The sequence below is a fragment of the Capsicum annuum genome, chromosome 4 (assembly GCF_002878395.1).
Source record: "Capsicum annuum cultivar UCD-10X-F1 chromosome 4, UCD10Xv1.1, whole genome shotgun sequence".
NCBI lineage: Eukaryota > Viridiplantae > Streptophyta > Magnoliopsida > Solanales > Solanaceae > Capsicum > Capsicum annuum.
The window spans coordinates 11104496-11119456 of NC_061114.1; the positions used below are offsets into that span (position 1 = coordinate 11104496).

General features: G+C 41.3%; 1 protein-coding gene across 1 annotated transcript; it reads right to left on the reverse strand.

The window, feature by feature from the left end:
- Window positions 1–9449: 9449 nt before the first annotated feature.
- LOC107869831 (protein translation factor SUI1 homolog) lies at window positions 9450–13548 on the reverse strand. The gene is made up of 5 exons (XM_016716252.2): window positions 13411–13548; window positions 11528–11615; window positions 10835–11046; window positions 9922–9975; window positions 9450–9833 (listed from the first exon to the last, which is right to left on the reverse strand). Exons 2-5 carry the CDS (start codon window positions 11562–11564, stop codon window positions 9789–9791), a joined length of 348 nt encoding a protein of 115 aa, XP_016571738.1. The 5' UTR covers window positions 11565–11615; window positions 13411–13548; the 3' UTR covers window positions 9450–9788.
- Between the last annotated feature and the right edge of the window lie 1413 nt (window positions 13549–14961).

The following is a 14961-nucleotide window of genomic DNA, read 5'->3' on the forward strand; positions in this document are numbered from 1 at the left end:
AAGTATTTTGTATTTGGAAGGACGTTTGTGATGAAAGTTCGAGGCGACAGGTAAAGCACTAGTCTAGGATTAGTTTAGAATAGGATTTATATTTCCGCATTTTTCTATTTTCTGGACTGTATAATTGGAATGGATATTATATTTTTGAGATTTATTTTGCTTGTGTTTGTTTGTTTGATTGTGGTGTGTTTTATATGTTTTATACACTTTTAGTGTCGATCTAGCCGATATACTCTACCAAGTGACCGTGGTCGAATCGAGGGATCGAGGGGTGCCTAATACCTTCCTCTCAGTCAAACGAATTTCTTAGCTGGAGTCTCTATTCGCAAACTAGTTTTAAAGCGTCAAAGAGTTTTGAAAAGTATTCTCAAAGAGTACTTGGCACACCGAGTTTATGTCAAATGGTGACTCTAAATTTAATTGTGAAATGAATCCTTTTTTAAATAAATCTTCATTTTTGTCACTTTAATAATAAAACCATTTCAAACTTAAAATTACAATTCTTTAGGTTAAAAGAGGGTTTGATAAGTTGTGTAACCAGAATTGATCCTCCATGTATTATCAGAAACTTCAATGAAATTAGAATCATAACATACAAAGGTAAAATTACCTTTCTTTTGGAACCAATGCTTGTATTTCAGGAAATCATTCTTCTAGTGTCCCTTCTTTCTACAGAAATGACAAATGTCTTTGTCAAGACTGTCCTTCTTATTTATTGGAACACTTTTGCCCTTTATTGCATTTTTCTTATCATAAGTCACTAAATTTTCACTTTCGGGTGTCTTATGCTTTAACCTCTCCTCTTCTTGCACACACATAGTTAAGAGTTCATTGATTGACCATTTATCCTTATGTGTATTGTAAGATATCTTGAATGGACCATATTCTATAGAAAGAGAGTTGAGAATAAAATACGCAAGAAATGGTGCAGACATATCAACCTCAAAGAACTTAAGTTTAGCAACAGTATCTTCCATCTCCATAATATTCTTATTCACTTTACGACTTCTATCAAATGTCATAATTAATAGTCTCTTCATTAGGGTACTGACCAACGCCTTGTTAGAGCTTATAAATTGTTCATCAATTGTCTTCATGTAAGCTTTGAAATTTTCATTGTTAGGGATAGAACCCCTAATGATTTGACTTATATGAGCCTTTATGAAAATTAAGCTCAAGCGATTAGATCGCTCCCACCGCTCACAAAAATCCTTAGCCTCTGACGTACTTGATTCTGTGGGCTTAGATGGTTCTTCCAGACAAAGTGCCAAGTTCAGATTCAAACATCCTAAAGTGAGAAGGACTTTCTCTTTCCATTCAGTAAAATTGTCACCAAACAACATAGGAATTCAAACATTTTTATTACATAGAGCAGTAGGAAAAGCTGTGTTAATTGCAAAACAAGGATACACATACATAAGCTATGAAATACATAACCATTAAAATAAATCATGTAAAAAATAATTCTTAAGTAAATTTTAAACCTTGTTGTGGGTAGAGATTGCACCCATGCATAGAATGACTTAACTTCATTAGACTAGTAAATCGAATAAAACTAGAATATAATCTATACCTGTGGGCATAGGATAATTTTTAAACAAAAAGGTTTACTATATATTCCAATTAATCTAACAAAACAAGTTACCTCCCGGTGGGGTAAGGTTACTGTTTTGATAAGATAATAGGACTTTATTAGATTTCATTATTATATTTGAATCACTTAACTTTATGTGATTAAAGAACTTGTTTTCTTTATATCATATGCTCGGAATGTTGTGGCTAACAAAAACATATGATAAAAAGAACTCAGAATTACATCTCACAATAGTTAATTTTAATAATTAACCTAAACAAAGTATTAATTCTTAAAATTTAAAGCAGATTGAATAGGCAGAGCCTACATCAAAGCAACTTGTTGTATAAAACATATTTTATTAATCGAAGAAAAACCAAACCAAAAAATAGGTTGAGCCTACATATCCTTTGTTAAAATAGTAATTCTTTAGCCATAGTGATAATAGGTTGCATACGATAAGAGAACAGGCTGAGGCTATATATCTACCATTCATATTTCTTTGTTTATAATTATTACTATAAGAATCTCAAACGATGATAAAAATTTAAACGTGTTTCTCACCCAAGGGGACCAAGCGTGTTTTGGGCTAAAAATCAATTGGGGGCTATCAGATAGGCTGAGGAGCAGGGGAGTATTGTCCGACCAATTTTGAGGGACCGTTTGAGTGGTCAAACGAGCGAAACAACGTGAATAGACCATTTTCAGGTGAAATAAGTGTGGTAAAGCCCACGATTTTGTGGGTCCACTCAGGGAACAGGCTTTTTTGGGTCAAAAATTGACCGAGGGCTCTCAGGCAAGCTGAGGGGCGGGGGAGTGTGGGCCGATGGGATCAGCAGGGCCTTTTAGGTGTTCAAACGAGCGAAATGATGCGAATGAGCTACTTTTCGACAAAATTTTTGTGCTAAAGCGTGTTTTGGGTCAAAAATTAAATGGGGGCTCTCAGGTAAGTTGAGAAGCATGGAAATATGGGGTGGAGAGGCTGTTTGGGTGGTCAAACAGCCAAAACAACACAAACGAGCTATTTTTAGGTAAAATTAATGCGTTATAGCCTATAATTCTGTGGGAGCGACTAGGAAATGGGTATTTTTTAGGTCAAAGATCATTTGGGATCTCCCAGGCAGGCTAATGAGTGTGGGAGTGGGAGACAGCAGGGTTGTTGAGGCCATTTTGGGGATTAAACAAGGAAAACGATGTGACACAGTGCAAATGGACTATTTTTGGGCCAAATCGGTGTGTTATAACCCATAGTTCCATAGGTGCATCCAGATATCAGGTGTGTTTTAGGTTGAAAATAAATTGGGGCTCCCAGGAAAGTTGATGAGTGGAGGAGTGTGGACCAGTGGGGCCGTTTGGGTGGTTAAACGAGCAAAATGACATGAATGGGCTATTTTTGGGAGAAATTAGTGTGCTAAAACCCATGATTCCATGGGTGCACATAGGGCCGAGGTGAGTTTGGGTCCTAAAATAAATCGGGGGCTCTCAATCAACCCGAATAACAGGGGATTATGGGCCAGCAGGGTCATCGGGGCTGTTTGGGTGGTCAAAAAATAAAAATGGTGTGAATGGTCCATTTTGGGGTGAAATCAGTGTGTAATATCCTACAGTTGCGTGGGTGCGCCAGAGGCCAGAGCGTATCTTGGGTAGAAAATCGATCGGGGGTCCCAGGTAGGCTAAGGAGAGGGGGAGTGTGGACCGACGAGGTAGTTTAGTTAGTCAAAAGGATGAAACGGCGTGAATGGGCCATTTTGGGGCAAAATCAGCATGCTATAGCCCACGGTTTCATGGATGCGCCAGGTGGCCTGAGATTATTTAAGACTAAAAATTGAGTGGGAGCTCCCAGACAGGATGAAAAATAGGGGAGTGTGGGCTAGATGGGTCGTTTAAGTGGTCAAACGAGCGAAACATCACGAAGAAACCATTTTCGGGCAAAATCCGTGTGTTATAGCCTACGATTTCGTGGGTACCTAGGGCCTCGCTCGTACTTTAGGTTGAAAATCATCCGGGGGATCTCATCCAGGCTGAAGAGTAGGGGAGTATGGATCAGCGGGGTCGTTTGCATTGTCAAATGGGCAAAACAAAGCAAAAGAACCATTTTCGAGCAAAATTGGTGTGTAATAGCCCATGATTTTATGGTTGTGCTCGAGTCCCGAGTGTATTTTGGGTCAAAAATTAATTAAAGGCTCTCAGCCAGGCTGAGGAGTGGGTGAGTATGGCTCGACAGGGTCAACGGTACTGTTTGGGTGGTCTAACGGGTGAAACAATGCGAACGGGCCATTTTCGGGCAAAATCAGTGTGCTCGCCCATGGCTCCATGGATGCACCCAGGGCCCGTGTATATTTTGGATCAAAAGATAATCAGGGGCTCCTAAGCCGTCTGAAGAGAATAGGAATACGGGCGCGTGGGGTCGGTAGGGCTATTTGGGTGGTCCAACGGGCGAAACGGCACCAACAAACCATTTTTGAGAGTAATCAGTACTCTATAGCCCACAGTTATGTAGGTGCTCATGTGTTCGGGCGTCTTTTCGGTCGAAAATCAATTGGGTTATAAAGAGAAGGTTGAAGAGTGGTTGGGTGAGGATAGGGGCTATTTAGGTGGTCAAATAAGCGAACTAGCATGAACGGGCCATTTTCGGGCAAATTCGACGTCCACGATTTTATGGGTGCGCCAAAGGCCCAGGCGTTTTTAGGGTCGAAAATTGACCAAGCCTTCCAGTAAGGGTAAGAAGTAGGGGAGTGTGAGTCGAAGGGGTCGGCGAGATAGTTTGGGTGGTCAAATGGACAAAATGATGCAAACGGGCCATTTTCGGGCAAAATTAGTGTGTTATAGTCAACAATTTCATGGGTGCGCTAGGGATACGAACGTATTTTGGGTAAAAAATTAATTGGGGCTCCCAAACAAGCTGAGCAATGGGAAATAATGTGAATGGGCCATTATCAAGCTAAATTGGTGTGTTATAGCCCATGGTTCCATGGGTGCGCCGGGGCCCGGGCGTTTTTGCTGTTAAAAACCAGTTGAAGGCACCAAGCTGGCTGAGGAGCAAGAAAGTGTGAACTAGCGGGGTCAGTGGGGCCATTTGGGAGTTCAAATGGGTGAAACTGCACGAACGGGCTATTTTTCGAGCGAAATTGGTATGCTATAGCCCACAGTTCTGTTAGTGCACCTAGGGCTCTAGTGTGTTTTGGGGCCTCCCAAAAGGCTGAGAAGTTGGGGAGTGTGAGGTGTCGGGGCCGTTTGGGTGGTCGAACGAGCTATTTTTGATCAAAATCGATGTGTTGTTGCCCACAGTTCTTTGAATGTACCTTGGGCCCGAGCATTTTTTGGGCCAAAAATTAACTGGGGCTCTTTGTTAGGCTGAGGAGAGTAGAGTGTAGGCTGACGAGGTCATTTGAGTAGTCAAACAGGAGAAACGATGCAAAAGGGCCATTTTTCAGGCAAAATAGGTGTGTTATAGCCCACGGTTCTATGGGTGAGCATATAGTTTGGGCTTATTTTGGGTTGAAAATTGACTGGTGGCTCTTAGATAGGTTGAGAAAGAGGGTAATATGCACTGGTGAGGTCGGCAGGGCCGTTTGGGTGGTCAAACTAGTGAAACGGTGTGAATGATCCATTTAAGGGAAAAATCAGTGTGTTATAGCCCCACGGTTCCATAGCGCGCCAGGAATCGAGCGTGTTTTAGGTCAAAAATCAATCACGAACGGGCCACTTTTCGAGCAAAATCGGTGTGCTATAGCCGACAGTTCCATGGGTTCAATGAGGTCAAGGCGTGTTTTGGGCAGAAAATTGATTGGGGGCTCCCAGGTAGAATGAAGAGCGAGGGAATGGGAGATTGGTAGGGCTGTTTGGTTGTTCAAATGGGGCCAAACAACACGAACGAGCCATTTTTAGGTATAATCGGTGTGATAGAGCCCACTATTCTGAGGTTGAAAATCAATCACAGGACCCCAAATAGGCTGAGGAGTGGGGGGTGTGGACCGGTGGGGTTGACTGAGCTAGTTGGGTAGTCAAACGGGCAAAATGTCGCAAACGGACCATTTTGGGCCAAAATCAATGTGCTAATTACCCATGGTTCCCTAGGTCCACCCGGAGCCCTAGCGTGTTTTGGACCGAAAATTGACCAGGGGCTCCATGGCAGGTTGAGGAGAAGAGAAGTACGGGTCGACAAGGCTGGTGGGACCGTTTAGATGGTTAAACGGGCGAGATGGCACGAATAGGCCATTTTCATGGGAAATATGTGTGCTATAGCCCACGATTTTGTTGGTGCGTCTCAGATCCGGGCATGGTTTGGGCTAAAAATTGATCAGGGGATTTCAGGCAGGCTAAGAAGCGAGAAAGTGTAGGCCGACGGGGTTGGCAGGGCCGTTTGGGTTCTTAAACAGCGTGAACATATTATTTTCGGACAAAATCGGTATGTTATAACCATGATTCTGAGGGTGCACCCAGGGCCCGAGCATTTTTTGGGTCAAAAATTGATCGGCAGATCCAAGGCAGGCTGAGCAGGAAAGTATTGGTTGGAGGGGTCGACGGAGACGTTTGGGTAGTTAAAACAGGCGAAATAGTGCAAACTGACCGTTTTTACCTTTTTGGACGAAATCGGTATGCTAATAGCCCATGGTCCTATGGGTGCGCCCGAAGCCCGAGCATTTTTTAGGACGAAAATCAATTGGGGGCTCCTAGGCAGGCTGAGGATCGGGGGAGTAAGGGCCAACGGGGCTATTTGGGTGGTCAAACTGGCGAAACAACACGGATGGAACATTTTCGGGCAAAATTAGTATGCTATAGACCACGATTTTGTAGGTATGCCCAGGGCTAGGGCGTGTTTTAGGCCAAAAATTGATCGAGGGTTCCTAGGAAGGCTAAGGAGTGGGAGAGTGTGGGCTAATGGGTAGGCGAGGCCGTTTGGTTGGTTAAACAGGAAAAACAGCGTGAACGGGTCATTTTCAAGAAAAAATGGTATTCTTTAGCCCACGATTTTGTGGGTGCACCAGAGGCCCAAGCGTATTTTTAATCAAAAATCATTGAGGGGGCCCAGGCAAGCTGAGGAGCGGGGGAGGGCAGATCGGCAGGGTTGGTGGGGCTGTTTGGGTGGTTAAACGAGCGAAACGGTGCGAACGGGCCTTTGTCAGGTAAAATCGATGTGCTATATAGCCTACAATTTCGTGGGAGCGCCTGGGGCCCGGGCATGTTTTAGGCAGAAAATCGATCGGGAACTCCCAGGTAAATTGAAGAGTAAAAGTTTGGGTCAGCAGATTCAGAGGGGCCGTTTGGGTAATAAAATGAGTGAGACAGTGCAAACGGACCGTATTCGAGCAAAATTGATGTGCAATAGCCCACGGTTCCGTGGGTGCACCTAGGGACTGGGCATGTTTTGGGTCAAAAATTAATCGAGTGCTAATAGGAAGGTTGAGGAGTGGAAGAGTGTGGGCTGGCGGTGTCGGCAAGGCAGTTTGGGTGGACAAACGGGCGATACGACATAAACGAGCCATTTTGGGGAGAAATTGACGTGCTATAGCCTATGGTTTTGTGGTGTGCCTGGGACCTAGGTGTGATTTGGGCTAAAAATTGACTGGGAGCTCCCAAGCAGGCTGAGGAGTAAAGAAGTGTTGGCCGTCGAGGTCGATGGTGTCGTTTGGGTGGTCAAATGGGAGAAACGATATAAATGGTCCATTTTCAGGCAAAATTGGTGTTTTATGGCCTACAGTTCCATGGGTTGGCCCACGGTCCTACAGAATTTTGGGCCAAAAATTAACCTGCGGAACCCCAGCTGCTAAGGAGCGGGTGAGTGTAGGATGGCAAGGCTATTTTGGTGGTCAAACGAGCGAATTGACGCGAAGGGGGTGTTTTCAGACCAAATCGGTATGCTATAACCCACATTTTCGGGGGTAAGACGGGGGTAAAGAGGGGGGAAAGGGTCTAGGGCTCGGCGGAAGGGGGTCACGGGCTTGGGCGGAGCCTGGGACATGGGCGTGAAGGGGGCGGAGGGGGGGGAGGGGGAAGGGGGTCACTGGCTCAGAGGGAGGAGGTCTGGGGCTCGGGTGGAACCTGGAACGGGGAGGGGGTCCCGCGCTCGGGCGGAGCCTGGGACGGGGGTGTAGGGGAGGGAGGGCAGGGGTCCCATGCTCCATCTCAGGCGAAGCCTGGAATAGGGGTGAAGGAGGGGAGGGGGTCCCGGGCTCCGGCTCGGGACCCCAAGGGGTAGAGCCTGGGACCCAAGGAGTTGGAGCCTGAGACTCGGGGAGGTCTGTGGTCCCGTGCTCGGGCGGAGCTTGGGACCTGAGGGCTCGACCTTTGGGGTGGCCGGAGCGTGGTCTCGAACCTGGGTGGTGTCAGCTCTATTGCTTGTCTCGACTTGGCTTTACACATTAAATTTTTATTACTACTTTTGAAGAAGCTTTGTTTAAACAATTTTTTCCCTTTCCCGCAACTTTTCCTGTCGTAATAGAAGAGTCTTACTATTGATGTAATCACACTGCTAACTATAGAATGGACCTGCTAAGTTTCGCTCTTTTCTGTGGTGGTGGTGGATAAGTTTCGCTCGGGAAAGTGCAATGACCAAATTGTTCATTTCTAAACAATAAATTTGCAGGATGAAAACAAGTTTATACTACTGTTGCTTCACATCAACATGGCCCAGTAAGTACACGTTCATTAAAGACCCTCTCTATTTTAATTGATCGCAGGAAGAACATGTGCCTATGTTTGGTGATAACTAGGGGTGACCGTTCGGTATTCGGTTCGATATTTTCAAATTTTGGATTCGGTAGTCGGTATTTAAAAATAGATACCACATATCATACTTATAAACATCGGTTCGATAATTCGGCAATTGATAAATTAAACTTCGATTCGATACGATTTTTGGTAATTTCATATTAAAGTTGGAAATGTCCAAATGTACGTTTAAACTTCAAAGAGTCTATTTAATAGAAACTCTATTTAGTAACTCTTTTGTTGCTTATATATATATAATTCGATATTTGGTAAATACCGAATACCAAACAGTATAAATACTTTTTTCCCAAACCCAATCTCGAATACCGAAATATTAAAATTTTACTCCCAAATACCATACCAAATACCGAATTACTGAATATCAATTATCAAATCTTTTTATTCGATTTGGTAATTCAATTTTCGATATTTTATGCCCTGCCCTAGTGATAACTGTGGCAGATGCCTTAAACTGTCGGCTTCTAAGCGTACACTTGAATAAATGGCTTTCAACGTAATGTTGTTCTTTTAGTGGGTGTTAGCCCATGGTTTTGGGGTTGGCCCAGGCAGAAAGATTGCTGCTATAGCAGATCCCCACTGCCTCGGGTCCCAAAATGACTCTGAACTCTTTCAAATATTCTTCAACTTACTCCGTCGGCGTACCACACCACCTAACGCCGCACAAGAGTAACAGAAAAGTCCTCCGAACCTACATCATGAAATGATGCAGTGTCCAGAAACGGTATGTCTTCATAAAAAAAATGTTAAATTCAAATCTTGAAAATTGAAGAATTTGATCTACTCCTTTACTAAACCTATCGGGCGCTATAGTTAAACTACTGAATTTCGCAAACCAAATGTCTCCAACTTAAGTAAATAAATCGAGGCACTTAACAAAGTATAGACTTCTAGAAGACATTCTATTTTTTCATAGAAATATATTCATTCAAGAAGGGTCCGATGTTAAAATAGTCAAGTTTAATTGAATTGGCGAAATGACTCACGGAAGAAATTAAACATCTGAACATTTCATAAGGTTTAAGTTCAAACCTCGAGATGTCAAAATGTTCAATACTTTCTTAAACTTCGTAGCAAGTCAAAACCAAACAAACAAATTGAAACAGATACAAAGGGAGTACCACATTAAGCACCAACAAAAAGCTCATGAAATAAGCAAATAAATATTGATGATAGCAGTAAACTATATACAAAATGACATATATAATAATGTTCATCCAAAATAGAATATAATCTGGTAAACTTTGGAAAAATTCTCCACCTCCATAGGGGATTCAGAAAAATCAACATACCATACAACCACCAGATTATAAACTTATGATATATGTTGATCAATATGCACATCAACAAGCTACTAATGTATTAAAGGTTCTGTATATGGGAAAAAATGTGTGTCACAGAAGGTGTTAAAACTCAGAAACTGTCGTCGCTCGTAGCGCTTTGAAGTTGCAATGTGCATCATCAATCCCCCTTGCTTTGGTTGTGTTTAGAAACCATGTATCTTGATGTTTTCTTTCTTCACAATGCCAGCCTAAAAATGAACAAAAAGTTCGTTGAGTCGTGTTTGGTAAAACCATTGTTAGATTATGTAGTATTGGATGTTGAGGAGCGCGTTAAACCTGTACGAGAAAGGTTGACACGTTCTTCCTCTGATCGCCTTGAAGTTGGATAACCTGTGTGAATGAAAGTATTAGTAGAGGACAAACAAAGATGGATTCATACAAAGGCGCTCGTAGAGTGTAAGTGGTTGGCTCGGATGAATCCAGTAGCTATGATTCGAACTCTTTATATCAAATAAGTCGTGGTTGAATCCCAAAACTCGTACTCATAAAGTTCAAATCCTAAATCTGCCTTGGATTTTATCATCGCCTCCTTGTCTTGGAGACTGTCTGGCAGGGGAGAGGACGAGAGGCTTACTATTGTAACCTTTTCTCCTCCCGGTGTATGTGAAAAAGAGTGAAGAACTCGTTTCTATTTGGTCATAGGTTGGTCCAAAGAACGAGAGTCGCCTTCTTTAAGTCCGTTGTTCCTCGGTAACTCAGAGAGAGACTAGAAAGAATACGACAACAACAACATACCTAGTATCATCCCACAAAGTGAGGTCTGGGGAGGGTAGAGTGTACGCAGACCTTACATCTACGTACGAGGTAGAGAGGTTGCTTCTCATAGACCCCTCAGCTCGTTGGAAAAAGACTAGAACGAATAGGATCGATTTTTCACCTGGCTGAGTCATACCTAGTATCATCCCACAAAGTAAGGTCTGGAAAGGGCAGCGTGTACGTAGACATTACATCTACCTCAAAAGTAGAGAGGTTGCTTCCAATAGACCTTCAGCTCGTTGGAAAAGGACTAGAAAGAATAGGATCGATTATTCACCTGGCCGAGTCATACCTAGTAACATCCCACGAAGTGAAGTCTAGGGAGGGTAGAGCGTACACAGAACCTACATCTACCTCAGACGTAAAGAAGTTGTTTCCGATAGACCCTCACCTTGTTCCAAAAAGACCAGAAAGAATAGGATCTATTATTCACCTGGCCGAGTTCTGGGTCTTGAACAACAGTACCATTGCAGCAAAACTCCTTCTTGAGGTCTTTCAGAATCTTGTTGTAGCTGAATTCTTTCTTCAGTCCTTGAACGGTAGTCAGACTTTTCCTTCCATTTCGCTGCTGAACACGGATGTGCACATACTCTTTCGCGCCTGCGCCTGCACCTGAGTTCTGAGCATTTGCATCAGCGAACGCATCTGTCCACGCGATACAAGCCACAAAACAATGATACTCCAATCAGTAATTTGTCATCAAGAATATTAGTCGAAAAGATAGAAATAAACCGCTTTCAATGGCTGCATTGAAATTCAAAGTAACTCCTAAGATGGAACTAAATTGCATCAGTAACATATTACTCCCTCAATTTCAATCTGTTTGTCTAAACTTTCCTTTTTAGTCCGTCTGAAAAAGAATGTCCCTTCTCGATTTCAACCTTCCACATGACATGTTTAAGACCACGAGATTAAAAAACATTTCGGTATGTTCTGCATATCTTTAGTTTAAGACCACAAGACCCAAACCAGACAAACAAATTGAAAAGGAGGAAGTACAACATTGCTGCAGGAGCAATGAACAACAACTTTTCTCTAGAAAACGAAAAAAGAAATCGCTAGCAAAAAGTAAAAGGATATGGAACTAACGGAAAGCCACAGATAACGAAGAACAGATACGACGTACCAAAAGTGGTAGGGATTTGGATATCGAGATCAGACATGAACCTAGCTTTTCAGAAGTACGACGAACAACCTTGAATGCAAAATTCCAGCTGAAATGAAAAACAAAACAATGTAATGCATATACTAACAAACTAATAGTAGCGCGAAAAAATGACAGAAAAGGTTTAGTTATTTGATGAAATAGATGATTGCACGTTTGGTTCGTCATTTATTGATAGATTTCACTTGTCATCGGAGTTCTGATTAAGCACATTCAACCTCAAGATAAATACATTCACACGCTTTTGCTCCTTCATCGACAAATTTATACTAATCAAATGAAGCTTTTAACTTAAGATAAAGAACATATGCAGAGGATCAAATGTAAAGGACAACAAGAGGTGATTTCCAAGTCTTCATGAGGATTCGCTCTTGCTAACACAACACAGTCCTTTCTGGGAAAACTATATGTCTACCGCGAAAACAGGACTAAAGGAAATTGACTTTTATGTTGAAGTATTTTCCGTTGCAAGAGTGTGTTTGCCTTCATGGAGAAAACCTCTTTTCGGATACTATCCAACCTACGGCCAGCTATGATATACTCAATTTCTCTAGAATTGAAGGGGAGCCTTGGAGTAACTGGTAAAGTTGCTGTCATGTGACCAGGAGGTCACTGGTTCAAGCCTTGGAAACAGCCTCTGACAGAAATGCAAGGTAAGGCTGCGTACAATACACCCTTTTGGTGGGGCCTTCCTCGGACACCACACATAGAGGTAGCTTTAGTGCACCAGGCTGCTCTCTAGAATTGAGAAAACATCCATTTTTGTAACCTAAATGCTATAACACCAACCACACCAATGTATTTTCCAAGCAAGAACTCGAGGGAGAGACACCGCGACCTATTTGCCAACATGTTGCTCACCATCATCGCGACCAAAACAATTTGTTCTTACATTATAAGAAGACCATCAACTCCCGGTTCCCGAGATACCACATCAACCCCATCACCACTAATCCTAGGTCATCAGGGGATGCTAGACATCAGTATTCATTCTTTTCTGTTGTAAGCACATTTTTCTCATCAACTTCTTATTTGATCTGTTGCTACTAAAAAGGGCAAAGGGCAGCCCGATGCACTAAAACTTCCGCTATGTGCAGGGTCCAGGAAGGGAAGACTCCACCACAAGGGTGTATTGTAGGCAACCTTACCTTGCTTTTCTACGAGAGGCAGTTTCCAAAGCTTGAACTCGTAACCTCCTGGTGCTATTGCTATTAGAAAACTACAATGTCTATCTTTCTTGGGTTATTGATGCATATTTTGATTGCTTATCCCTCTTAATGGCTATAAAATATAGTCCCTTAGTTTCATCATTTCTTCAATATCAATTTCAAGAACAAAATTAGAGATCAAAATCCACTAAAACTTAACATATTAATATTAACAAGCCTAAATATAATATTTTTATTATTCTTTATGAAACAAAAAATAGCCGATAGATATATAATATATGTGTTATGATCGTCCATAACGAATAGAAAAAAGTAAGCAGTAAATCTACTCGGCTATTTGTGCGAAGATCCCAAAGAAATATATCCAATACAATAAATGCAATTCAAGATATCAAACAAAAGGTGCATTTTGATATTATATCAAACTCTAAATTACAACATTGATTGAAAAAAACTTTAATTTATTATTGTTGTTTTATATTAACATTGACGTAGTGGTATGTGCATGGCGCATGCAATGCATGAATATGGATTAATCCAGACTACAATATGAGTATCTGACAACAAATAATAAGATAACTTTTCTCAATACAAGATTCGCGCTGCATAGTACCATAACATTACAAAAACATAATCTTAATGAAAAAAAAAAGTTGGAAATGGAGAAAAATTTACCTGACAAAAATAAGAAATAAATATAGGTGTAGGTGGTAGAGAAATGAAACTAGAAATTTTTGAGATTTTTTTTTTCTATTTTGGTATAATATATTGAATGAAAATTGTTTTAAAAAAAATGAAATGATTGCATATTAAAAGAGAAGGGTTATATAGAGACAGTTATAAAAATAACTAACAATTTTCAACATTTTTATTGATCCACACATTTAAACTATTGTTGGAATTTCATGTGCCAAAATTATCTATCAGTTATTATTAGTGGATATTTGACGTTTATTATTATTAAGGATCCGAGCATGGTGGCCAACCTCAATGCTTCAGAACCGATTAATTTAGATTCACGCCGCGTAAGAATCGCTTCGAGAAAAATTTGTATAAATATGATTATTTTTTAAGGGTGGTTAAAGTTTGTCCAAAAGTGTCAAAATTAAGGTTTGATATGTTATGTTAGACGAGTTATAATTTTGGAAATAATATACACTCTGCTCAGGACAGATAAAAGTATAACAAACAAAAAACATAAAAGCACACAACAAAAATGGGATAACACACCGCTAGATAATAAAGAAAACAAGACATCCACAAGCTAATACCATAAACTATCTATTCGAAATCAAAGACATCACCGAAACACCGCGAACAAGCAACTACAGGCGTAGATACAAACAAAAGCACTCTTACTTACTATTACGGATGAACTCTTATCCACTAATCATCTACCCTAATCCACATCCTCCATACCTTTCTATCAAGGATATGTCCTCCGTAAGCTTTAACTGCTCCATATCATGCCTAATCCCTTCCTCCAATATTTCTTCGACCTACCTCTATCCCGTCTAAAATCATCCATAGCCAACCTCTCACAGCTACGAACTGAAGCATCCGTGCCCCTCCTCATCACATGCCCGAACCATCGCATCCTCACTTCCCGCATCTTATCCTCCACCGAAGCCACTCTCACCTTCTCCCGAATAATCTCATTTCTAACGCGATCTCTCCCGGTAAGTCCACACATTCGTCGCAACATCCTCATCTCCGTCACCTTCAACTTTTGAATGTGGAAGTTCTTAACTGACCAATACTCCGCTCCATACAACATAGCCGGTAGGACTGTCACTCTGTAGAACGTACCTTTAAGCTTAGGAGACACCTTTTTATCACACAAGACCCCAAAGTGAGCCTCCATTTCAACCTCTTGAGTTATAATTTTGGCACTAATGTTAAATTGTTTGCAAGTCTTGTTAATTGAAAAACCTTGTTTTGTGACGATTTATATTGGATGGAATGTAATTTTGGTCTAAATTGTACATAAATTCTATCTGAGGTAAAAACTTGGTCACAAGAAATGGATTCTAAGCATGGTTAGAGAGGAAGATCATGTTTTACAATATTTATTATTTATCACTACTATCAAAATGTGATTATGTTGTATATATATATGCTTTATCCTTAGTTTGTATGCTCAAAGCAATTTGAATCTCTAAGTGAAAATGAGTATGAACTACATAATATTAACATATTTAGGGTCACTTTCCTAGTAAAATACCA